At 38.3% G+C, this 26,034-nt stretch overlaps 1 protein-coding gene across 3 annotated transcripts in view; it reads right to left on the bottom strand.

Moving 5' to 3' along the window:
• The window catches only part of LOC134663250 (protein grainyhead), a 148,169-nt gene that overhangs the window by 121,861 nt on the left and 274 nt on the right, over nt 1-26,034 (bottom strand). For all 3 annotated transcript variants that reach the window (XM_063519652.1, XM_063519654.1, XM_063519653.1), the window contains exon 2: nt 23,435-24,063. In XM_063519652.1, the coding sequence (XP_063375722.1) occupies nt 23,435-23,892 (458 nt within the window). In that variant the 5' untranslated portion in view covers nt 23,893-24,063. The remainder of the gene's footprint in view (nt 1-23,434; nt 24,064-26,034) is intronic.

Raw genomic sequence — 26,034 nt, forward strand, 5'->3', positions numbered from 1 at the left:
AGTTATGCTCTCATTTAGTAGGATATTCTAAAATGACATAAAATTTGACATGAACATTAGAAGTTTTACATAGGTACCTACAAAACAGCAACGAAAACTAGTATCAGACATATGTCTGACGAGTATATGTTTGTTTGTTTGTAATGTAAATGTAAGAATGACAGCGTAACTTTAATTTTATTGGCTTCGTTGGAAATTACAAATAATGTTTTAATTTAAGTATACTTAGTTAATTTTTCTTTTTAAATCCGCAGAAATAAGAATCAAGTTCTAAATCGAGCATGATCAGCGGAAAGTGTTTGAACTGTTTGAAGTGCGAATATGATTTTACAGTACATACGAGGGGCGTTCAATAAAAAGTGAGAATGAGTATGTTATATACAACTTTTATTAAATGTTATTTTATTTTTCGATATAGTCACCTTTTAGCATAATACACTTAGTATATCTTTTTTCTAAACTTATAATTCCATTTCTAAAAAAGGTTTCATCTTGAGTACTTAAAAAATCTTGTACTGCAGCGACTACCGCGTCGTCGTCTTCAAATTTCTTGCCTCTTAGGTATTCCTTCAATCTCGGAAATAGGTAGAAATCACTAGGGGCGAGATCTGGTGAATACGGAGGATGCTTAAGGATATCGAACCCAGCATCACGTATTGCAGCCATTGCAACGGCGGACTTGTGTGCCGGTGCATTGTCCTGATGGAACAACACAATTTTCGAGAGTTTACCTCGCCGTTTTTCACGGATCTCATTGCGCAATGTTGCTATTTCTTTGGCATATAAAGAGCCCGTAATAGTGGCTCCATGCTCGAGATACTCAATCATTACGACCCCTTTACCATCCCAAAAAACAGAGCCCATGACCTTACCGGCAGATGGGCCCACCTTGAACTTCTTCGGAGTTGGAGATGATGGCCTTTTCCATGTCATAGACTGCAGTTTCGTTTCAGGGTCATAATGATGGAGCCATGTTTCGTCCATTGTTATAAATCGCGTCAAAAAAAGTTCCCGATCTTGCTGTATCAGATCCAAAGCTTCTTGACAAATCTCGACTCTAGTTTGTTTTTGCGTGTCAGTAAGCATTCTGGGTACCCAACGCGCTGATACCTTTTTCATACCCAAGCGTTCATGTAAAATATTATGCACGCTCCCCGTTGAAATCTTTACATTTTCAGCAATAAAACGAACCGTGACACGACCATCCGCCAAAACTAAGTTTTCGACTTTTTTCACAATTTCTTCAGTTACTGCTGTAGTAGGGCGTCCGGAGCGGGGGTCATCCATGGTCGATGTTCTTCCACGTCTAAATTCGGCGCACCAACGTGCAACTGTCGAATACGGAGGAGCATTAGACCTTAAAGTGTCCCGTAAATCTAAATTGACTTGGTCCGTAGAAAAAATTTTCAAACACAAGTATTTGATAACGGCGCGCAGTTAAATTTTCTCAATTTTCGCTAACATACTCAATAGCATCGCAAAGAAATCGCCGTATTTTTTTTTTAAACAAAAAACAGTTAGTTTTTTTTTTCATGGCAATCAGCTAGGTAGATTAGCTTTACCGGCCAGTATTTACTTTCCTAATATTTAAAGAGTTTGCATCTCATTCTCATTATATATTGAACGCCCCTCGTATGGGGCTACTTTTCCGCACTAGTGCGTAAAATAGCACTTTTCGTGCGTATGTCTAAACTTTAAAGTGCCATATGTACCTACTGTAAAACGTTGTTCGATACACGTGCGAATAGGTAATTCGCAACTCGTGTCGATTTAAAACACTCCCTTCGGTCGTGTTTTAATTTATCGCCACTCGTTTCGAATTTCCTCTTTTTCGCACTTGTATCGAAAATAACTAATAATTGGACGATATTGAAATCAATATTAGGTACTTAATAAACTTTCTAATCAATTAATCATACACGCAGAAGTATGATTAAAAAGTTTCATCGCTGCCGTGGAATTTTCTCCGGTACGGAAAAATAACACATTTTTCTAAATCCTGCAGTCATTAGATGTCATATTGTTGTGCGCGTGACCTCAACTCTGGTGCCTATGCCAATCAATGATTTATAACTCAAGATAGGTTATAGGCGTTCCAAAATTTAAGCGCTTACCTTGTGACAAATTGGACAAGTTGCCTTTAGTCGCGGCTGGACAAGCGAGAAATGTGCACGTGCTAACGAGCTCCCGCACACCGAAAGAGAAAGAGACGAGCTTATGTTTAACAACGAGTGTGACAAAAATGGATGGAATGAGAAAATTAATCAAAAATAACAGATTTCTTCGTAGGCACAGAAATAAATATGGAAGTATTTTTTGTGCTCCTCAAGTATAAGTATAACCTATCTATGGTTATATAATATCATTGATGCCAATACGAATATTCGTAAGTATTAACGGAATACTAGCGTTTTCACGAATATTGATATTCGCCGGATATTAAATACTACCTACAAACATACATACCACTTAAACTGCCTGATAAAAATTATATGGAGAGTCTAACAATGAATTGTTGAATTAGGCACATATGTATATGTAAGTAAGTAGGTATACATTTATATGACAAATGACAACCAATAGGTACTATGCCCAGCCAAATTCAAATTAACCGACAGTATGTTTGGCTTAGTTATTAGTGACACCTACGGGTTCGATCTTCGCCAAAGACAAATATGTGTGCGACAAACAAGAATTTTTATTTGTTTCTATATCTTGAATGTTTTCTACGTACTTACGTTTACTTATCTAAATATGTATAGGTACCTACTACCTACTTCAAAAGTTTTTCCAACCATCGTTTTGATGCTTACAGTCGGTACAGTACAAATACTATTTTCATTGATATTTAATTGTTCTGTGATATTGATTTAAAAAGTATTTTATTGAGTGAGCGTTAGCGGAGGTCTACGTTTCAATACAATTGAGCATTAAAAATATTAAAATACGGCAAATACTTTCTGCAAATGAAGTGTAAATGTCGGCGGCAGATCGTAAAATCGGGCATATCGAGATATTCCTAGGCATATCATGAAACGCCGCCATTTCATGATCTGACTAAGATTAACCCAGGCGTATCACGATCTGCCTTATAAAAGAGGCGGCAGATCGGTCAGACCAATGTATTCGTTGATATTCCTAGCTTCATACCGGGCGCATCGTAAAATAATTGATGAGATATTCCTAGGCATATCATGAAACGCCGCCATTTCATAATCTGACTAAAATTACTCAGGCATATCACGATCTGTCTTATAAAAGATTCGGCAGATCGATGGGAGCAATGTATTCGTGGAATTCCTAGCTTCATTCATACCGATCGCATCGTAAAATAATTGCATTTTTTGCCACTGGTGGCGCTGCATTCTATATGGCGCTGCGTCCGAGTCCAGTGTTGCCTTTTAATACAAGTTTACGTTCCTTTTGAGCCTTGAGGTTTGCTCGATATGGCTGGTGGTCGCTAGGCAGATCATGAAATGCCGGCGTTTCATGATCTGCCTAGGAATATCACCCATTGAGGTTTGCACGATATGGCTGGTGGTCGCTAGGCAGATCATGAAATGCCGGCGTTTCATGATCTGCCTAGGAATATCACCCATTGAGGTTTGCACGATATGGCTGGTGGTCGCGCTAGGCAGATCATGAAATGCCGGCGTTTCATGATCTGCCTAGGAATATCACCCCTTGAGGTTTGCACGATATGGCTGGTTGTCGCTAGGCAGATCATGAAATGCCGGCGTTTCATGATCTGCCTAGGAATATCACCCCTTGAGGTTTGCACGATATGGCTGGTCGTCGCTAGGCAGATCATGAAATGCCGGCGTTTCATGATCTGCCTAGGAATATCACCTCTTGAGGTTTGCACGATATGGCTGGTGGTCGCGCTAGGCAGATCATGAAATGCCGGAGTTTCATGATTTGCCTAGGAATATCACCCCTTGAAGTTTGCACGATATGGCTGGTCATCGCTAGTCAGATCATGAAATGCCGGCGTTTCATGATCTGCCTAGGAATATCACCCCTTGAAGTTTGCACGATATGGCTGGTCGTCGCTAGTCAGATCATGAAATGCCGGCGTTTCATGATCTGCCTAGGAATATCACCCCTTGAGGTTTGCACGATATGGCTGGTGGTCGCTAGGCAGATCATGAAATGCCGGCGTTTCATGATCTGCCTAGGAATATCACCCATTGAGGTTTGCACGATATGGCTGGTGGTCGCGCTAGGCAGATCATGAAATGCCGGCGTTTCATGATCTGCCTAGGAATATCACCCCTTGAGGTTTGCACGATATGGCTGGTCGTCGCTAGGCAGATCATGAAATGCCGGCGTTTCATGATCTGCCTAGGAATATCACCTCTTGAGGTTTGCACGATATGGCTGGTGGTCGCGCTAGGCAGATCATGAAATGCCGGCGTTTCATGATCTGCCTAGGAATATCACCCCTTGAGGTTTGCACGATATGGCTGGTCGTTGCTAGGCAGATCATGAAATGCCGGCGTTTCATGATCTGCCTAGGAATATCACCCATTGAGGTTTGCACGATATGGCTGGTGGTCGCTAGGCAGATCATGAAATGCCGGCGTTTCTTGATCTGCCTAGGAATATCACCCCTTGAGTTTGCACGATATGGCTGATGGTCGCGCTAGGCAGATCATAAAATGCCGGCGTTTCATGATATGCCTAGGAATATCACACCCTACTTATTTGATATGCCTAAACGTCGCTAGGCAAATCGTCAAACGATGATGTTTGAACGATATGGCTGGTAGTCGCTAGTCAGATCATGAAATGGCGGCGTTTCGTGGTATGCCTAGGAATATCTCGATATGGCCGATTTTACGATCTGCCTCCGACATAAATAAATGGAACAGTTAGTCTCGTGACTTATGTCCATGACCGGTCCAGTTCATTACTCGCGAACCCTTCAATAAAGACTTCGTTCCAAGAATAATCACTAAAATGTTCAATTTCACAGATCCACGTTATGCTCACGGTCGGAAGAAATTTTATCCCCCGTCGAGATTTCTGTCGGACGCTGCGAGCCTCGCTGCCTAAAGTGACGTCGGCGCGGCGAGTGTGTGAGTGCTGCTGATACACGTGTGTGCGTGAGTACCTACAGCCTCCATGTGATGGGAAGTGAACCCTTTGCACGGGGAAACCGTTTTTTATTTGCACTCGGACAGCGGCATCAGGTAGAAAGGATGATCGTTAATTTTTAAAGGACATACTGAACTTTCTGTTTATACACGCGGTCATGATCTGATACGTTAGTGTGATGTCTAAGAAGTCGACAACAGGTTTTTCGGTGAACAATTATCATTGAACTCCTAACAATACCATAACATTAGCAAACCTGTTCTCGCTATGCAGTTTAAGGAAGTCAAGTTTACTAAAAATAGATTTGTGTATTTTTGTTTTCAATCAGCTCTGTTCTGTGAATGCCATTAAAAATTGGGCACGTGTTTTATTGGAATAATTCAAAAATATCTAATTTCAAATTTGATTTGATTCGATATTTGATAGCTCATGACAGTCATGACTCATGACATAGCGAGCACGACATTGTTGTATTTAAGTGACTACATATATGACACCGACGAGCTGTGATTTTTTTATTTAGTTAGTAACATAATTATATACAATTCGAATAGATACAATGTTTTTAAGTATTTTGGGAATGTATTTTTTTTTTCAATTTTATAAGCTAATTTTATATGTGAAAAACCTGCGGTTTACTTTGGTATCGCATGGTAATTTATCGCCTAGGAATTAGAATTGAATCGCATTGGTTTCGCTCAGAGATGGGCAAAATGTAATCGACTAACGATTAACGATTAAGACTAAAAGAATTATTTGCGACTGACGATTGAAAACGACGACTGGTCAATCGTAGTTGTATAGAGTGCAACTAATTTAGTTACAACTAAATTAGTTGCCGATTGATTACGGACAACTAATTTTTGTAATCGACTAATTAGTTAGATTATTTTTTCCGCGACTAATGTTAGAAGCAAATTAAATGGAAAACCTCGGTATGGCTATGTTGACAGCCAGCAGATTAGGACATCTTAACGCATGTATAAAAATGAAATAGCACATGTGTTACTTGCGATATTTTAACCATTTTTATGGAGTGTAAAATTTCTCTTATCTAAGGGTAAATAAAATTTCCGTAATAAGTAATAAGCACCTAGAATCTAAAATGATTCATGACAACATGTTCAATATATAATATAATATGACCTAGAGACCTCAAACCATCTATGAGTATGAATTTATGAAGTATGAGTCTTACATCGAGTAGCCTGATCGATCAATTTGCTACCGCTTCAATATATTGGCAATAGCCCTAATAAATAAAATATGTATGTTGATTGATATATTTGAATGTAGAATGACGCAAGGAAAATGTACAATAGTTAACGCTGAGAGTTTTTTACAAAGAGGTTGAAATATTTTTAATGACCACACGTTGAAAACAAATTAGACCGCATAGACAATAAACAACATGCAGATGTCTCATGCAATAGGTAAATAGAACGTGGTTTTTTTTTTGAAAATGCGTCGGCACTTGCTTCAAAATGTAATAAACAACTTCCAGGTATACTAGGATTATCCCATTGTTTTGTCGCCGCGTGACACTAAAAAGAGTTTTATTATTGACAACGACAGCAGAATATTGATAATTTTTTTGTCTAAGATTTACTCAGTATCGTGTACAACTTAAGTATTAATAATGCACCAATCTACATTATCGTTTGCGACTTGTAAACATTGCAGTTTTTCGCTATTTATCGTTACCTGTATCCATAATATAACGATATATACTACACATATATCGTTATATTATTGCCCATAATATTACATTGTCATTCAAGCATTTCAAATTAAACGTGTATACATAATTTTAGCTCAATCGGTTGAAGGTATCTGCTTCGAAAAAAGCTGCAAGATTCTACCCAAACCAACACAGGTACAACATACGAGTACCTCCAATGTACATACATACCAACTTTTAGTTACATATTGCAAGTTAAATAAAAAATGCAAAAAACAGCGATGACATAGTTTTAATAAAGATTTAACCGTGAAATTTAGTCGATTGAAACTAAAACTAATTTAGTTGTTAGTTGTACATTCTCACAACTAATTTAATGGCAACTAAATTAATCGCGATTAAAAAATGACGATTGATATTTTTAATCGATTGATTAGTTAACTAAAAAATTAATCGATTAATGCCCATCTCTGACGCACCCGCATGAGTTAAATTGAAAAAAAAAGTCAAGTTCAATAAATTGTATTCATAAAATAATATTTAAGTCAAATTAGGTTTAGGTACTGAATTCAGGACCAAGCCAAACACTAGGAAATTTAATAAGCGGAATTTATAATGTCTTTCATAAAAATGAGTTATTGCCAATATTACCTATACCAGCAGTATATTTATTCATTATTTATTTTAAACTTTATTGCACAAAAACAAATAAAGAAGTACAATAGGCGGACTTAATGCCTTGAGTCATTTTCATACTAGTCAACTACTGGGCCAAACAGAAAGTTAAGGTGGATGCAGTGTGAGAAAATAATGTTAATGTGTGTGTAATGCTAACACTAACGCCAATATACAAAAGCATTTATATACCCGTATATACGATTAGTTATATACTTATACCAGTAGGTACTATGACATGTGATGTAATGATTTTCAGCACGCAGGGCTAGAAGCAATAGGAGTACTGGGTATAGTAGTGGATATTAACAGTCCTGCATAATGGAACGTATCTATGCAACTTTAGTACGAGTATTCTTTGTACAGTCAGCCAAGAAAGTGGTCTACCACTTTTCGACTCTATCAATCAGATGATTGTTGCTGACCGTACAGCGAGCTGCAAAATTGCATGTACACTTTATGAATGGAATGCATTCATAAAGTGACTATGTACTTTTGCGACTGGGTGTACATAAATAAATAAATAAATAAATATTATAGGACATTATTACACAAATTGACTAAGCCCCACGGTAAGCTCAAGAAAGCTTGTGTTGTGTTGTGTTGTGGGTACTCAGCAACGATATATATAATATACAAATACTTAAATACATAGAAAACAACCATGACTCAGGAACAAATATCTGTGCTCATCACACAAATAAATGCCCTTACTGGGATTCGAACCCAGGACCGCGGCTTCACAGGCAGGGTCACTACCCATTAGGCCAGACCGGTCGTCAAAAATCATACAATAACATCAATGCAGTCATAGCTTACGTAGTAGCAGTGTGGACACCTATCTAGGTACCTATCTTATCCCGGAAGACCGAGCGAATACAAAATGATTTGGTATTCACGATAGTGGAATCACGGAGGAGCCATATTCGCCGATCACGCCAGCGGATGCACGTAAGGGATAATCCCAGTCAAACTGAAATTTATTTAGTTTTCCCTGTAGTTACCAATAGCCAGTCAACACTAACTACGAGTAACTAAAACTATATAATATGTAAGTGCTATACGCACAAAAAAAACACACGTTCGTTGGTGAAACACAATAAACATCCCAATAGAATAGTTATTTTCGATACAAGTGCGAAAAAGAGGAAATTCGAAACGAGTGGCGATAAATTAAAACACGACCGAAGGGAGTGTTTTAAATCGACACGAGTTGCGAATTACCTATTCGCACGTTTTACAGTACATATGGCACTTTAAAGTTTCGACATCGCACGAAAAGTGCTATTTTACGCACTAGTGCGGAATAGTATAGCTAATAGTATAGCCCCATATGTAATATAGCCCCATATGTACTGTAAAAGAGTTTTCGATTATAGAATAGGTGTAAAGTATACGAAAAATATCATGCCCCCTTACACGTTGACAGCTGAAATAGATAACGGTGTAAGTTACTACGCACATATGTTGTGTGATAAGTAACTGCTGGATTCCCACGTGTCAACATTTGACTAGCAGAGTTCCGTATAATTTACGGAGCCATACGTCGCTATCTGCATCAGCTATCGCATTCGAAGCACTAACTTTACACATTTTATATTGTATATACCATCAGCCGCAAAAGTGCATCGCGATATTATCAATAAATTCATTCATAATTTCTCCATGCTATATCCAATTTCGCAGCTTACTGTACAATCAATGAATCTTTGCCAATTTTGTAGTAAGTAGTACAAATCCGATTTTTTTGTAAGTATTACAAATATGTATACATATCTTGGTTCAAAACCATGTCCAAATTAAATGATATGTTACAAATCTAAATACGCGTATTGAGAATAACCCGCGCGGAATGGACCCGCCGCGGCAGCGCGCGATGCCGGGAGTGCGAGACCCCGTTGATGTCTTTTGCTAAGAGCTTAATGTCTCCCACTTTCACGAGTTTGTTGACCCTGTCTCTTCAGATATTTCGCGTAAACCTTTTCAACGATAACCTTTTTGTGTGTGCATTTAAATTGACTTTTTAGACATAATAAGGACGGAAACTAAAATTGAAAGACAAAATTGTATTAACTAATGTACTTTGTACCTACTTCATACTTTGGTTAGTCGAATTGTTGCTTTACTTGATTTATTAATAATTTTGTATCGTTAAGTAGGTATACTTGATTAATGGTTACCGTAGGTACTCTGGCTCCGTTAAATTTCCGCAAATTTTTCTCGGACCTAATTACCTTCACGTCCGCACAAAGACCACGGCTCGGGAGAAACACAAAATTCGAATAAAAAATATTCATAACTGTTAAGATTAAAAAAAATTGTTTACCGGGCAGATAATTACATTAAATAATGATTGGGGGCAAAAAGGCACAGCGCTCATCTCGAGGGCTCGCCGGCCGCAGAGGCAGTAAAATAAGGCTTCACGGCGCGGGAGGGGCGAGGGGCGAGGGCGAGAGGGGGCGAGGAGCGAGAGGGGGGGGGGCGAGGGACACGCAGCCTGTCGCCCTCAGGAGAAACCTTCGGTGGCAAGTCAACACCGGTAGCGATTTCAGCACGCTTACATTTAAGTAGGTTTCAAGGAAAGCCTTTTGGTTAGTTACGACAAACTTGACTCATATTGGAATATAAATTTGTTTAAATCGGATCAATTTATATTATTGATGATAAATATGCATTTAAATTAGCTACTGGCTAGGGTAAAACTTATAGATTGGCATTTTAGGTGTTATTAAGAAACTTAATTGTGTTTTATTTTGTGGTAACTTATATTATAAATTGAGATTGCTTTATTATAGACTCATAAGTCATAATACAATAAATAATATACCTATAAATGAATGCATTGTTTTAGTTGCAGAGATGCATAAGTTACCCTTTTCCTCTAATAGATACTCCTATGCTGATTGCCACATTATTCTGCTGATTATCTTACATTCCTATGTTCTTTTATAGTACTTCTACTAGTCATTTAGGTAGAAATACCGTATTTAATAAAATTGCAGCTAAGTTTTAACGCTCATAAACACTCTGGTTTAATATGCGAATGTTTAGTACTATATTATTCTGAAATGAATTTTAATCAAGAATAAAATCGCTTTTAGCTTGTATTAAAAGCCGCTTCTCAACAAAAAGTGATCATTAAAGTGTTGGAGGCGGCGAACGCAGCCTCCCGCCTAAACGATCCAGCCGACTTTTTATCACTCGACCTACCAACCAATCCATATCGACACTTTTTGTTTTCTCTACTGGAAACTTTTCCATTTTGAAAACTTATTGTAATTATCAGCACACAATACCCTATTTGAAATAGTTGGACCGCTCCCGCTGGACGCCAGGCCTTATAAGACCGGTGACTCGCGGCTTGATTTGAGAATATTGCGACAGTGAATGAAGACAAGCTTTAGAAAACAGTGACATACTTTACTACTGTAAAGTAATGGGTGTAAATAGTGAGAAACTTAAGTAATTTTTTTAAATACCTTATTTTTCTCACTATTAAAATCACGGTTTATGAAACACATATTAAGTAAGTATATATTATGTATATTTACATATTAAGTATACTGCTAATAATGCTACTCGATCATCGATTTTGCCCAATACCTAGTAGTAAAAAAACCGGCCAAGTGCGAGTCGGACTCGCGCACGGAGGGTTCCGCACCATCAACAAAAAATAGAGCAAAACAAGCAAAAAAACGGTCACCCATCCAAGTACTGACCCCGCCCGACGTTGCTTAACTTCGGTCAAAAATCACGTTTGTTGTATGGGAGCCCCACTTCAATCTTTATTTTATTCTGTTTTTAGTATTTGTTGTTATAGCGGCAGCAGAAATACATCATCTGTGAAAATTTCAACTTTCTAGCTATCACGGTTCGTGAGATACAGCCTGGTGACAGACGGACGGACGGACGTCCCGTTTTTACCCTTTGGGTACGGAACCCTAAAAACAAATAAAATATTTTCAGCCACGATATCTTACATTCTTCATGTATCTTACATTTCATTAGGTACATATTTATATAACGATGACAAACGGCGCAAATTGCCGATATTGGTATCTTGAAAAAACCTTTTTCATCTCTGAATAAGTAATTTATTCTTAATAATAAATTGAGTCTGTGCAAATTCGAACGCCGACAGTCTCGCGATAAATGATAATTACGATAACGGCTAGTAATTACAGCCGAGTCGCAAACGGCTACAGGAAATATTTTTAAATCTGTTATTTAAAAATTATGCATTAAATTTTTTCTCACCACAAGTTACATCACCTGTTAAGCTCATATTTAAACTAACACGTAATACGTATTACTTTGCCGATAAGGTGAGTGGATGGAGCAGTTAAGAACGATCTTAGTTAGTGGAGCGAGATACGTTAAAGCCTTATTTATTACGGTCGTCGGAACACTACTATCGGTTTCGTAACAAGAGAGAAATGAATCCAATCTCCATAATTTTCCACCGTTAAATGTTTTTTCACATTTTAAATCGTGGAAAGGTCATCTGTACAATGAATGGGCTCCTATCCATGAGCGCGGGGTCGAGGCCAAAGCCGAGGACTATGCGCGTCATCTCGCTCTCAGAGTTAGGGTATCCGGATACGGCATGCTCGTTAAAGGATTTCAGACACTACACTCTAACCTTTGTAGGTTAGAAACAAGAAGCGATTGGAATAGATCAACCCTAGCAATAACCATCAATTTACTACAGCAGACATGAGACCAAGACATGTTGTAAGGTAGTATTATTCTTGCATAATTAAGTCCATGAAACCCAATACAGACAAAAGACCCAATAAAGACTTAATGGGAGGGTCAAAATGGGGGCCGAGGTATTCACATGACGGAGCTTCACTAGTAAGATACCTATCTGACCTAACGAGGGCCGCTTATAAACTCAGCTCTATTGTAATTGTATAAATGCTAGACAATTCATGCTATTATATCCAGAATTATAATAGAATTATTATTATTATTTACATGATTCTTATTCAAGTTTGACGATCTTATTAATAGTAGGTTACCTTTAATGAAGATGATTACCCAGACTAAGGATTAAAATTTACCCACAGTCCACTACACTCCACGTCACAGTCAACTTTCTCGAAATTCAGAAACTAAGAGTGATTTGGCAATATGTATGTATATTTTAAATACAAAATTGTTTATTGTTTTGTTCCTAAGTTAACTTCGTACCCCCCGGCGACCCGAGCACGCTTGATGACGTATTCTATGGCGGTTAAAAGGTTAACCTTTTCGACGCCGTGTCAAACACAAAAGCTGTCACGCTGACGCCACGTCACCGAAGTGTCAAAACTAAAATTGAACTTTATGCATATGCACGTAGGTCTATGTTGCTCTATGATATGTGACCGATTAATCGGTCTTTGGCGTTGAGCCTACGGTGCGGATATATCGGTCATTGGCGTCCAAAAGGTTAAGAAAACATTATGATACACTGTATCTGTGATAATCTGTATGTATGAGAATAATAAAACCAAGCTAAAGCTAGTTTAAGGTATAAATATTTAGAAAAGATAAATATGTACATTTTATCTCGATATTATTAGCACGTCAAATTATTTTAAATGTCAATGCATTGTGGAGCGACGCCCGTAAAGTATGAGACGATTTTTTATGACATCAGTTTCTGAATACGCCTATCGGCCCAATTCGAACTTTAAGATACGTCAGTTAATAGATCTAGAAAAGATATGGATTACATATGTCAGTGTCAAATGTGACATTTCTTCAAACAAAAACGTCACTTTTGACACTGACATATCTAATCCATATCTTTTCTAGATCTATTAACTGACGTATCTTAAAGTTCGAATTGGGCCGTATGGTTATTTAAAAACTTTAGAAAGATCAGTAATAAGTATTGGTATCGACGGTTTGGCTACGGCTACATCACAGCATCGAAATGTGATCGGGTCGGGAGCGGCGCGCCGCCGCGGGCCCTCGCAAGTTCAAGGTGAACGCGTCGCTCCGCCCACGCGCCGCTCCTAGCACAACCGTTATGCTGCAGGCTTCAGAACAGAACAAACACTATCGCCAACCTCATAGCCATACCCACTGACCACTTTTGCTATAGTAGTTGTACCCTAAATTAAGTAGGTAAGTATACCTATGAATGGCGCAACGTCAAACATATCTATTAATAGGCAAGTCGGTGATAATTTGGTTAACTTTTCTGAATGTTCTTCGTGAACTATTAGGAGGTGTATTCTAATTGTAATAACAGGTTATGAATATGATCTAGATTTGGTATGGATATAATCTGTGACATCAGTGTCAAAAGTAACGTGTCTGGTTGAAGAAATGGCGGTATAATTTACACCAAAAAAAGAATAGGTACTACTAAATAATTATATCGTATATTTTATTTTCAATTACAAAATCATTAATTCCAACTCATGTAAGTCGGTACTTATGTAAAGGTACATACATAATGTTGTTTCATTTCCTCCATCAATATTTTTCGGCTGCTCCTTTATAGATAGGTATTAATTATATGTATGTATAATTTGTATGCTGCAACTATCATAATTATTATCAAGCTCCTAACTATACCCCACTGACACCCTTTGCTTGTCAAATAAGTAACTACTATTAGTATTATCATACCAAGAGCAATAATACACTCCAATATATAGACATACTATATTTCATGTAAAATAGGCAGCCAAGACTCACTAGCTTTTACCTACTGTAAAAAAAAGTTTATCAGATCTCAGCAAAAGTCAAGCCCCTAAGCCATTTACTAACCCCTGCACCTTGGCTTAAAAACTATGGCTTGGCCGTTTCATAGATCTTGACAGACTTTGATAGAACAAAGTGTGGCCGTGTCATTATAAAGGTGATATTTTCATACAAATGTAACGTTTATGTCAACACTCCCACACTTTATCATTGCATAGACTGTGCAGAGTTAGTTTACTGTACGTCTAAGAAATACAAGACGGCCGTAGTGAAATATGGAACCTTAATCATTTGCCTGTAACATTTTATGATTTTGACAATGTCTAGACAGGGCAGCCAGTTTTTGTGCTTACTAAATTGCCCGGTTGTCATGTTTCATTGTCAATTAATCACGGGCTGAATGCTGTCCTGGCGCTCACCTTTAATACCTGCATGCGAGCAATCTTCAAAACGCGGAAGTTGCTAAAGGGTACTTAATTGCCCGGCTCTAAAGCCTTAATCTCGCATCGGTATCACTAGCCTGCATACATAATAAGCGAGGCCTTTCCATCGCATGCAACTAATATTCATTTCAACTGCATATAATAAGCTGGCGTATTACATTTTTGTTATTGACTCTAATTAGTTTTTAAATGGGCGCGCTGATTATTTCTCCAGTTTGCTAATGCTCCAAGGCAAATTGACAATTAATGATCTTCTTGTTACATCTTAGTACCTAACACGAAGTTGCGCCGCCTGACTGCGCAATGTCACACAATTTGTGTGACACAAATCACGTTCGACGTGTTGCCTCTTTGTCGCACTTGTAAATACGAACGTAAGTGTGACAGGGAGGTAACACTAACACGTCGAACGTGGTTCTCGGTAGGCCCTCTGCGATCGTTTTCGGTGCAACGTGTGCTAACCCGTAAAATAATAAGTTTTTGGCAAAAATTTCATTTTTAGTACAAGCTTTTATCGCTGACTGTATTTTTCTTACGACAGGTAACGAATACTCATCGAGACAATTCTAAAAACCCCTAACACAATTACGTTGCGTTGTTTCATCACAGAATTCCTATGGCCACCTCCTGTCTCCATCATCAGATCAATTCGACAGTACCATATTATTGTATTGTCATCAAAACTACGAGGGTAATTTGAGAAGTAACTTGTTTCGCCTACGTATAGATGGCGTTGGCGTCAACTCTGTATGTATTGATTTAGTTTAGTAATTAAAATTATTTAATATGTGGCGTCATGTAATTTTTGGCAGGAATTTGACATTTGACAGTAGTTCAAACAAAACTGGTCTGAGTTACGCGGGAAAATGGAGAAAATTGGAATTCGTGGAGTTTTTCAGTTCTTTTTTTGGAAGGCAAAACTGTGAAACAAATCCATAAAAGGATTTTACCTACGTTGGGTAGTTCGTGTCCTTCCTAGGGAACGATTTGACTTTGCGTAAATGAGTTTAAGCGAGGCAGGACATGCATTAAAGATGCACCTCGCCCTGGAGTCCCGAAAACAGCACTTTTACCCGAAATATCGTTAAAACCCATGATTTAGTTTTAGCCGACCGAAGATTGAAAATACGCGAATTAGCTGAAGCCACAAACATCTCTTCTGAGCGGGTGCATTTTATTTTACACGACGATTTGCACAAGAAAAAGCTTTGTGTAAGGTAAGTGCCGCGATTACTGACTCCAGAACAAATGCGTATTCGCATGTGAACACCTGATGAAGATTTGCAGGTGTTTAAAAAAAATCCAACAGATTTTATTCGCCGTTTTGTTACTATGGATGGAACCTGGATCCATCACTACATCCCGGAGACGAAACATTAGTCGAAACAATGGGCTGGTCATGGTGAGCCAACTCCAAAGAAAGCCATATGCATTCCGTCTGCTGGAAAGGTGATGGCGTCTGTGTTTTGGGACGCAAAGGGATACTTTTAATTAGTGGAGTCAATATAAAGTTAAAGTTACATTAATTGCACAGTCAAATGTTTCTACACGGGTGAATTATATATCATATTGAATACCCGGCTGCGAATTAACAACTTGATATCTGTTCCCGTTTTTGAGAAATAACATTTTTTTTATTTTATATTTTATACTACCTAAACAGTAATTTCACACTAGAGATTTTTTGAAGAATGGGCTATGAAGCTTACACGACTACACGGTCAAAATTTCTCCCGACAATAATATTAATTATAGATTTAATGAAAAAAACAATAACTTTGTAAGTTTTTCATGACCGAGAATATCCCACACTGAGAGAAAAGTTTACTATTGTGGTTAATAGTATTTGTTTCGATCATGTTTAATTTATCTGCCTGAGGAACTGCTATATTCGCAGAATAGCAGCATGATATTGGAAACAAACAGCAAATAATGTTCTACACAATTAATGGACACTTCTAGTTTTTTGACAGTAAGTGTACAAGTTATTGAAGAATAACATACTTATTTTTCTCGCAATTATTAAATCAATTTCCAGCATAAAAAGTCAATGAAGTATGCTGTATTTCCAGGCTTCCACAGAGGCCAAGTCAAACTTTGTTTAAGATGTCAAAAAGATATCATTTTGTTATCATTCGCCCAACCGTCTCGCTCGCACCAATACATATTTCATCTAGTACGAGTGAAATGCACGCGCGAATGATATAAAATGACATCTTTTATAACAAAGTTCGAATTAGCATCAAGGTATATTAGGAAAATATACCTTATGACTTATGGCATTGCGTTAAGGTTTAATAATTCAATGCATAAAGTGTCTGTGTTTATGTGAAAAATGATAGGTGTCAATTTTTATATCTATTCACAAAACGTTTAGAATACAGGATGCACAGTCAGATATAAATAGACCCTTGAAGTCTTACAACTATCTATGATACTGGATCTCAAGCTTATTTGGTTAGTAAGTACCGTCCACCAAGTTATACTTCGAATAGCCACCCGGACAAATTCCAAAGCTAATTTCGAATTTTAAAATTTGACAATTCACGAGAAGAGTAACGTAACGTCAAAGGATATGTTTGTCCCTTTTCAACGATCCTGTCATCCGATGCTTGAGTAGAGTGAAACTAAAAGAAGCAAATGTCAGCAATTCGTAACGCTTAGTTTTTGTTAGCGTTAGCGCATCGCGACATGAGAACTAGTATGAGCCTGGCCCTCGATTACGTATAATTGCAAGGAAACTTGGGATCAAGTTATCTTAGTCAATTTAGAGCAGTTGGAATTCAACTCATTGTGAAATTTTTGAACGTTTTCAAATAATTTGTTGGATTAAGTAGTAAAAGTGTTACAGTGTGTTATATATTTGTGATCTACTTACAAGGCCCTTTCATTTGGTACCCCACATGGTATGTTTAAAAGAAAAATGGTAAAAACTTTGCGTCATAGCAACTACCCTCACCACTTTCGCGCTTGTCATCTCATATATTTGTGTTCAGGATATTATACTGAATGCACTGATACCAAATATACTCATATCCGAGACGACATGAGCGTAAATTTTTCTAGAAGACTTTTCGAGAAAAGGCCAGGCTACAATATCTTTACAGGTTGATTGATACTGAGTGTATTAACACCATGTTCACCCATATCCAAGACGATATGAACGAAAAGTAACCTAAAGCCACCCTACCAACATTTTCGTAACAATGAGAGATTATTTCTTGGAAATAATGTTGTAATATAAACTCCTTGTAGAGCACCTACCTGCGAAGAGATCGTGCTGTCAAAGTTGTTAATGATTTAATATAATATTGTTAATTAACTAAAGTTTTATTAATGCATCATTTCATTTTATACACCGCGGGATTTAATAACCCGAAAGATTTAAATCACGTATTTTTGACGACAGTACGAGTAAATAATGTTATATCAACATGGGTCCAATTATATATTTTAATTAAACTACTATTTCAGTACAAATTAAATCATATTAATTTACCGCTTCTTTGTGAACAAACCTTTATTCAGAGAGTGAGCGAGTTTAATTAATCTCAAGTAGAGAAACAGAGAGCGAGCATGACATTTCATGAATCACTCCGATATCATACGATGCACGGCGAATGCAGTGACATGTGTTCCATGACAAGAAGTGTCAAGTTATGTCTAGGATCATGTTTACGTTGAAATTATTTCAATTGATTGGCACCTCAAAATACCACAAATTGTATCAAAACTTTATTAATTACTACAACAGTAGGTATAGTGCAGTTATTATTGTTGAAACTTTGCGATAAAATCTTTTCCTTTGAGGTAACCAAAGCCATTAACCATGATTATATCCGAAAGAAATCATGCCTCTTATTGTTTTAACTCATACTACAGCTGGAAAGGGATGATTACTTGAATGACCTTTTGTTAAAATATCGATCATGCTTATCAGTACGTATTTTAAATTCTCGATGTGTTGATTTATACTGAGTAAAGTAAAATAAACAACTATGTTAAACAATTACGCTTTTTTATTAATTTAATGAATTAGGTTTTCGAAGTGTGTACCACCGTTTTCAGCACAAAGATTTAATTTTAAACGGATTTCATTATTTAGGTTTACAAAAGTGTTCTTTATTTCTTCGGAAGCCGTTCGAATTTTTATTAATAATTCTTCTCCAGAGTTCACTGGTGTTGAGTATTCCTTCCTTATCTTTCAGAGTTCCCCATAGAAAAAAACCAATGGCGTTAAGTCGGGTGACCGGGCGGGCCAGATTAGGACGTTGCTTCCACGGCCAATCCACCTCTCAGGGTATTGTTCGTCTAGCCAATTTACGAACTTCTAGGCTGAAGTGGGTCCGTCGTGCCGGAAGCACATAGTTCTTCGGGTTTCCAAATCCGTACACAAAGTGAATATCCGCTAAATGAATTTTATTTATTACAGTCAATCAAATTTAAAGATGTTATCTTGCGCATATCTTGTGTGACATATGAAATATGTCATTTTATTGACATCAATTTCGTCATTTTCGTCAAACTATCAGCCAGTTATCATAAAGGTAAATAGTTTGTACTCTCGTGATTGAGAACAGAACAAAATTTCGGTAGTGAAACCTTTTTGTAGGATATCAAACTTAATTAAGTGAAACTGGCTAATAACCATGTAGTTAGTGCGTCTGCGTGTAAAATTAGTTGGTGGCTACGTCACGCATAAGGGTGTGTTAGAATTGAGATTTTTTTACTTGTGATTTGTTTTAAATAATTAATATCTCTTAAATTAAGGGTTTTTGGACTATGTGTTATATAACTTTATATACTCTAATTAGGCTCTAAAATCGTTGGTTTAAATCTTTCGGGTTATTAAATCCCGCGGTGTATATAACCCTATTAACCTTTGAATGACCTTTTTCACGTTTTCTACAGCAATGCAGTCGACTGCAGCAATTTTGAAGCGCGACATTGCTACCGACTGCATTACTGTGGTAAATGTCAAAATCGAAGTTCCTATCTGGATTTTGGCGTCCATTAAAAATAAATAATCAAAGGAGGTCATCGATCAAATGGGCCGGAGGACAAGCCATCGTTAACTGGTAGAGAATGCCTTATGGCATTAAGTCCGCCTCTTGTACTATAAGGTTTTTCTTTTGTGCAATAAAGATTAACCACTTTATTCATAAACTTTACGGGCCTGATTTAGTTCAATTATGTTTATCCCTTACTTACAAATACATAAGTTAAAGTGACAGATAAGGACAAACGATTATTACTATTATTAGCTAATTGAGGTTTGTAGCGCGTTTATGAATAACGGGGGTTAAAGAAATAAAATAAATACAGATGATGACAGTAATTATATACGCATTTTATTACGGAAAAAGATTTAATATTGGGTGTAAATGAAACGGGAATTGGAAATATAAAATAAAATGATATTATATTATTCATTTCCGTAAGTCAAACCATCATCTTTATTAGCATTGACATAACGCTCAACTTCGCACAAACCGTATGGTTTTTCACTAAGGAGTGATATATTCTCTTTACGCTAAACTTTATGGTGGGTAGACAAGTCTGTATACTTCTTTGGAACTAACTGCCATAGTCTGTCATAGCCATGTCATAGCCTCATAGCTGACATATGTGACGTATAGGAGATACCGCAATGCATGCATGCATTGCGCGTTTTATAGGAGCTTGGCCTGAGGTGTGTTAAGTAAGCGCGCAACGCATACCGATGAAACTGGGTAAGATAGTCATGGGAGAATTAACGGTCGACCGGATCGCGAACTCTCGGCTGTTGAAGCGGAACAATCGTCTGCCGCGAACATTGAAGTGAGACGGAGATATGGAAGTCGATAAAACGTTCTCTACAGTGAATCAGTACCCGCCATTTAGGGTAATTTAAATAGCTTGGATGATTTAATAATGGTTTTATTCCATACAATATTACATATACGTGGGAGATTTTTTGTTGTTACACTAACATGAGAAAGAGATTTGAGAAAGTGAAAAACAAACCCACTGTCCATTTTCTCGAAGCAACGAAAACATTTTCAAAACAAAAATGGTTAATAGTAATTAAATGGATTAATTTACGTGAGAGATTTTTTTGTAGGATATAGTAAATATACAGAGCTTAATTAACATGTAATTGTTATGTACACATAGTTGTTATTTTTATATAAAAAAATATTTTTAATAAAGAAAATTATTGGGAGCTGGTTTTGGTGTCAAGCTGGGAGAAAATATAAATACATAATGAGTATATGTTTGAGAACTGCATATTAAAAAATCTCGAGTGTCGGATTCATGTTTTGATATATTTTTTCTATTTTAATAATAATTTGGATTTATTAAAACCATGTGACATATTTTGTGGAGATTTTTTTTTAAATATAGTATTTGCAACATAGGTTATCACATCTCAAAAAATCTCTAGTGTGAGAATTCATGTAGAGCTCTCATACATTATGAACTGTGCTGACCCGCCTATAATTGCCTACCTGGCCAAGGGAAAAACTATAACTGGAGCATACTACGCATCACTTTTGGATCAGTTACAGGCGGCAATAGCTGAAAAACGTCCAGGTTTGGCAAGAAATAATGTGATTTTTCACCATGACTACGCTCCGGTGCATTCAAGTCGTGTCGCTGCACAAAAATTGTCGGAGTTACGATTGGAATTTCTTCCACACCCTACTTATTCACCAGATTTGGCTTCGTCGGACTATCACCTCTTCCCGAAACTGAAAACATTTCTCTTAGGGCGAAATTTTAAGTCCGATGAGGAGGTTATATGGGAGGTCAATGCGTATTTCGAGGCCCTTGAAGAAACGCACTTCCGTGAAGGCATAGAGAAGTTGCAGACTCGTTGGGACAAGTGCGTAGAACTTCGGAGGGATTACGTAGAGAAATAAAATAAATACATTTGCAATATTATTATTTTTTGATATGAAACCAAGTTACTTCTCAAACAACCCTCGTACATACAGCTGCCAATTTTCATGACGCTACGATCCTTCGAAGATGGTTAAATTAGTTACCTTAGATTCCATTAGGTACATAGTTACAAACAGGTCGACCTAATAAAAGCTTGTTAATATAGATCCTGATTCTAGAAAACACGTTTGTTAAGAGTAAGTAACTGACTGAATAAATAACTGGCAAAATGATAAGACCTATTAATTTTGAAGTTCTGTAACTAGGGGTACCTATACCTACCTAGTCAACAGTAATATGAGGTAGAAAATTGAAACTATCAGTGTTTTAAAAATTGAATAAATTGACAACAAACGAGGGAGGCATACAAGGTAATTCCGTAAACTCCCGTCCCGTAGGTCCCGTAAACTTGAGTAATAGGGATGGTTGGTACACTAGGTATAAGCTTATACGCTACCTACGTGAGCAAATCCAATTCGTACTTAGCTGCCTGTTACTACTACACCTACAACACTAAATATAAATCTGTGGATATCTATTCATAATAGAAGGTCAGGGAGGTACACATATAGTATCATGGTCGTACCAATACCTAAGGGGACCCATTTACGGAGAATATTCTTAAATTAGAGAATTGGCTCTTTGAAATTGGTTTGCAAATTATTCCATTGCTGAGCTGGCTCTAATCAAGTGTTTCAATTAATCATATATATTGTCTAAATGTAGCTTTTTACTACTTACCTATAGGTAATAATTACAAAAGTTTATGGCAACATATCCGTATGATAACAAACGAATAGAGTTTGAATTTACTTCAAAATATCACGTTTTCTCGTATTGTGTTTGCATATAACTTCTCACAGTTTAGCTATAAGTAACTAAACATATTTCAAAGTATGGATTTCACACTGAATTTAATATTTTTTAAGACCCATGCCGTGTTCGAATAAAAAAAAGCAATTTACATTAAGCATACCAAATTGCAGCGAGATAAATAACTTGTAATAAATTAAAAGTTTTATTTTACTTTATACCTACTCAGTTGTATCCGCTGAGATGGAATTTCCCATCTTGAATCTGTTAAGACACCTGGCAACGCGATATTTCGATGCCGTCTCATAAATCTAGGCAATAAAATACGACGTAACCACGACTGTTTAGAGTTAATCTGGTTTTATTCGAAATTTGATAACGGACTATAAACCGTAGTCGACGCGGCCGGCCGTGGTATATGTATCTTTTGTTTTCCTTAATATGTACAAATATCCTCGCAAAGAGAGATGAAAATTACTCGCCTTCTCAATTAAAACAGTCTCTCACATTCGCCGTTGTTTTTAAGTTATCGGACTGGCCTTCCTAAGGCTGACTTAAATTTAACGAAAATTGCATCACATTATAAGTATGTATATTTATAATTTGACATTCTACTCGCTTCTATAATTTTATCTCAGTCTATGAAACAATACAGTCATTCAACGAAGCCGTCTAGATGGGGCAATCGTGCGGGGTGCGAGGGGTCGCGAGCACCCGAGCTGCATACATCGCCATTGTTAGTAGCTCGGTACTACTTACAGTGCTAGCATCACTAGCGTGTCTTATAGTAAGTCAAGTGTAAGTCTTGGGCAGTTGCGTAAAAGTCTGGGACAACCCTTCTGTGTTCTTGTGCGCATATTTACGCCAACATTAAAGGCGTCGGTTCACTGTTACTTTTTACACTGTGATTATATCGTATCTCAGTTATAAGACTTATAAGATACTAATTTGCAGTACAGCGTACAGATAAGGTAATTTTTGAACTATTTGTGTAAATAACCCCTTCTTGTGATGAAACCTGGCACATATCAGCATTACTGAGCACTACAGTAATTTGAGTGAGGTACGAGCATAAAAAACATAAACTGACCTGGGTATCGTGATGACCTGTCCGAGCTCGTCGACGACGTGGTCGGCCAGCACCAGCACCGTGCCCTGCCCGGGCGCGCCGACCACCACCGACACGCCGCCGTCCACCAGCTGCCCGCCGCCGCTCACCAGCTGCCCGTCCTCCAACTGCCCGCTGATCATCTCCACGCGCTTCTGGTCCGGCGTCGTCGTATATATTACAGTCTGTTTCTCGTCTTCGTAAATGAGATCAATCGGCGTCTTCTCATCGATGGACTCCATGCCCTGGTCGTACACGTCCGGCTGCACGGGCACCTTGTTGTCGGGCGCGTACGCGGCGAGCTCGTGCGGCGAGTGCCGGTAGGAGTGCGCCTCGGGGGGGTACCCGTCGTCGGAGTCCATCTCGACCTTGTGCGGGTAGTAGTCGTGGGGGTGCGGGTGGTGCGCGTGGTGCGCGTGCGCGGGCTGCACGGGCGTCATGGTGGCGAGCACGGCGTGCGCGGGCGCGGGCGAGCGCGGCGCGGAGGCCGGCGAGGCGGGGGGGCTGCGCTCCGGCACCAGCGGCACCGGCGACACGGCGGACACGGCCTCGGGGGGAGGCCCCACTCACCAGCACCCCGCGTAACAATTTGACTCCCCCAATTTCAACTTCTGAAATAATTTCCCACATTGGATAAGTCTGCTTGGAAAGCTAAAGTCTATGATATATTTAGAAGTTTTAGAACACTTGTAATTAATGTTATAGTCTCCTTGTATTTCATTATTAGGTATGTAGTTAGAAGTGCGTAAACTGCTAATTTTTACGTTTGTTAATAAAGACCAGTAGTGTGACGTGACCTGTGCTACAGTGACGCGTTGAACTCTTTTGTTCAGAAAGAAAACGTCGATGGATCATGATATATTTCAGATGCAAACGAAGAACGGCACCAGCTACTAAACAAAATAAACTTAAATTACAGCAAAGAAAGAATCGAAACAATGCATAAAAGGACGTTGCATTGACAGAACACCAAAATTATCAAAAACGACCAAAATAATTCAGAATGCTTCATTTTCAAAGAGTTCATAGGTAACAATCGAGATTGCATACGGGTGAGTTAAGGGTGACACGGCAACAGCTGATGCGAGTCCAGTTAGAAGAACTCGTATCGAGGCACCTGACGCCGAAGCGCCCGAACTCGTTCAGAAGCCGCCCTCGGCCGCTCCGACCACCGCGCCCGTACGGTACAAACTGGTAACTATTGTACCACGTGCCTGTCAAACAACAACAGTAAGTATGCACTAATACATCAAGTTACATTTTATTGTGTACGCGAAATTGTAAACTCGTTCGATACAACCGGACTTCCAAACTGGAATCCGATGAGATTACCGCGTATTAGATAAGTTCATTGAATCAAACTGAAGCAAACCAAAATAACTACTTTCCCAATCGAATGTGATTAGGTAGTGAATTAGAAAAAATATACACCCCTTGTTTATTGTATATTGGAAGATATAAAACGAAGTTTCATTATCGTAAGGGATACTACCTACTTACATAAAAAGATACATACCTACCTAAATATTGGCCGCTCGATGCAGCCGGGAGGCTGCCATCGTGCGAAAAGGAAAGAGAATATGCGCTGCTGGCAGTTCGAGTGGAATGGTAGTGAATCGGTCAGTTTCTGTATTTTCACGATTTCAAATTCTCTTTGTCTGTCTACCAGATATGGTCGGCTTGCACTTATAAGAATCCAGAATGATTCTTTGCAGAATACACTTACAAAGATTATATGCAGGTAGGAAAAGGTAGGAGTCAAATGTCTGAACTATTTCCTGACTATGAAGTTAAAGTACCTAAAGATTTCGATCGATGTTTTGGTTTATTTGTTTGTACCAATTTGTAACATATTATTATAATCGCACTACACTGAATTTGAATTTATCCGAATGTGTCATTTATCGAGTAATAATGTTCTCGACTTCTCGTTAATGTCGGAGCCTAGTCATTTTACTTTCTGAAATTCCAAGACGGCGACCTTGCCATTAGGTACCACCAGTAATGCCTGCTCAGGCAAGCGCCATTGCCTCTCTGCAGGAGGAAAAATAAAATAACAAAAAGGCTTTGCCGCGGAGCCGCCAAGCCTCGCCAGTGTGCGGGTCGCACACACTCTCAGCATGCACGAAGCTCGCCGGCATATCGATACAGCAAGAAATGAACGTAATTCACTCACACACGCTGGCAAATATGGCCTGTCTGCGCGGACATACCTACCTATGTATGTAGCTACACGTAAGTACAGCACACATGCTCTTTTTTACTTCGAGTTAAAAATTAAGACTATTTATATTTGTAAATCTCATAAGAGTCCTTATTGGAAATCGACTACTATTCCTACCGATCCGAATCAAAACAAAGAGGTCTTTTAGATTCTGAATGCAACTGGAGAACCCGTGAAGGTTAAGCATCTGACGACGACGACGACCTGAGGAGTATTATGAACCGCGAGCACCACGAGACACTTTCAAGAGCAGCAACACGTCATAGCACTGGTCTGGTTGATCGGGGGCGGCGTCGGCGCGGGCGTCCTGGCGCAGGCCGTCACGCACGCGCGTCAAACTAGTATCGTGACGTCACGG

Source organism: Cydia amplana, chromosome 4 (genome assembly GCF_948474715.1).
Source record: "Cydia amplana chromosome 4, ilCydAmpl1.1, whole genome shotgun sequence".
Lineage (NCBI taxonomy): Eukaryota > Metazoa > Arthropoda > Insecta > Lepidoptera > Tortricidae > Cydia > Cydia amplana.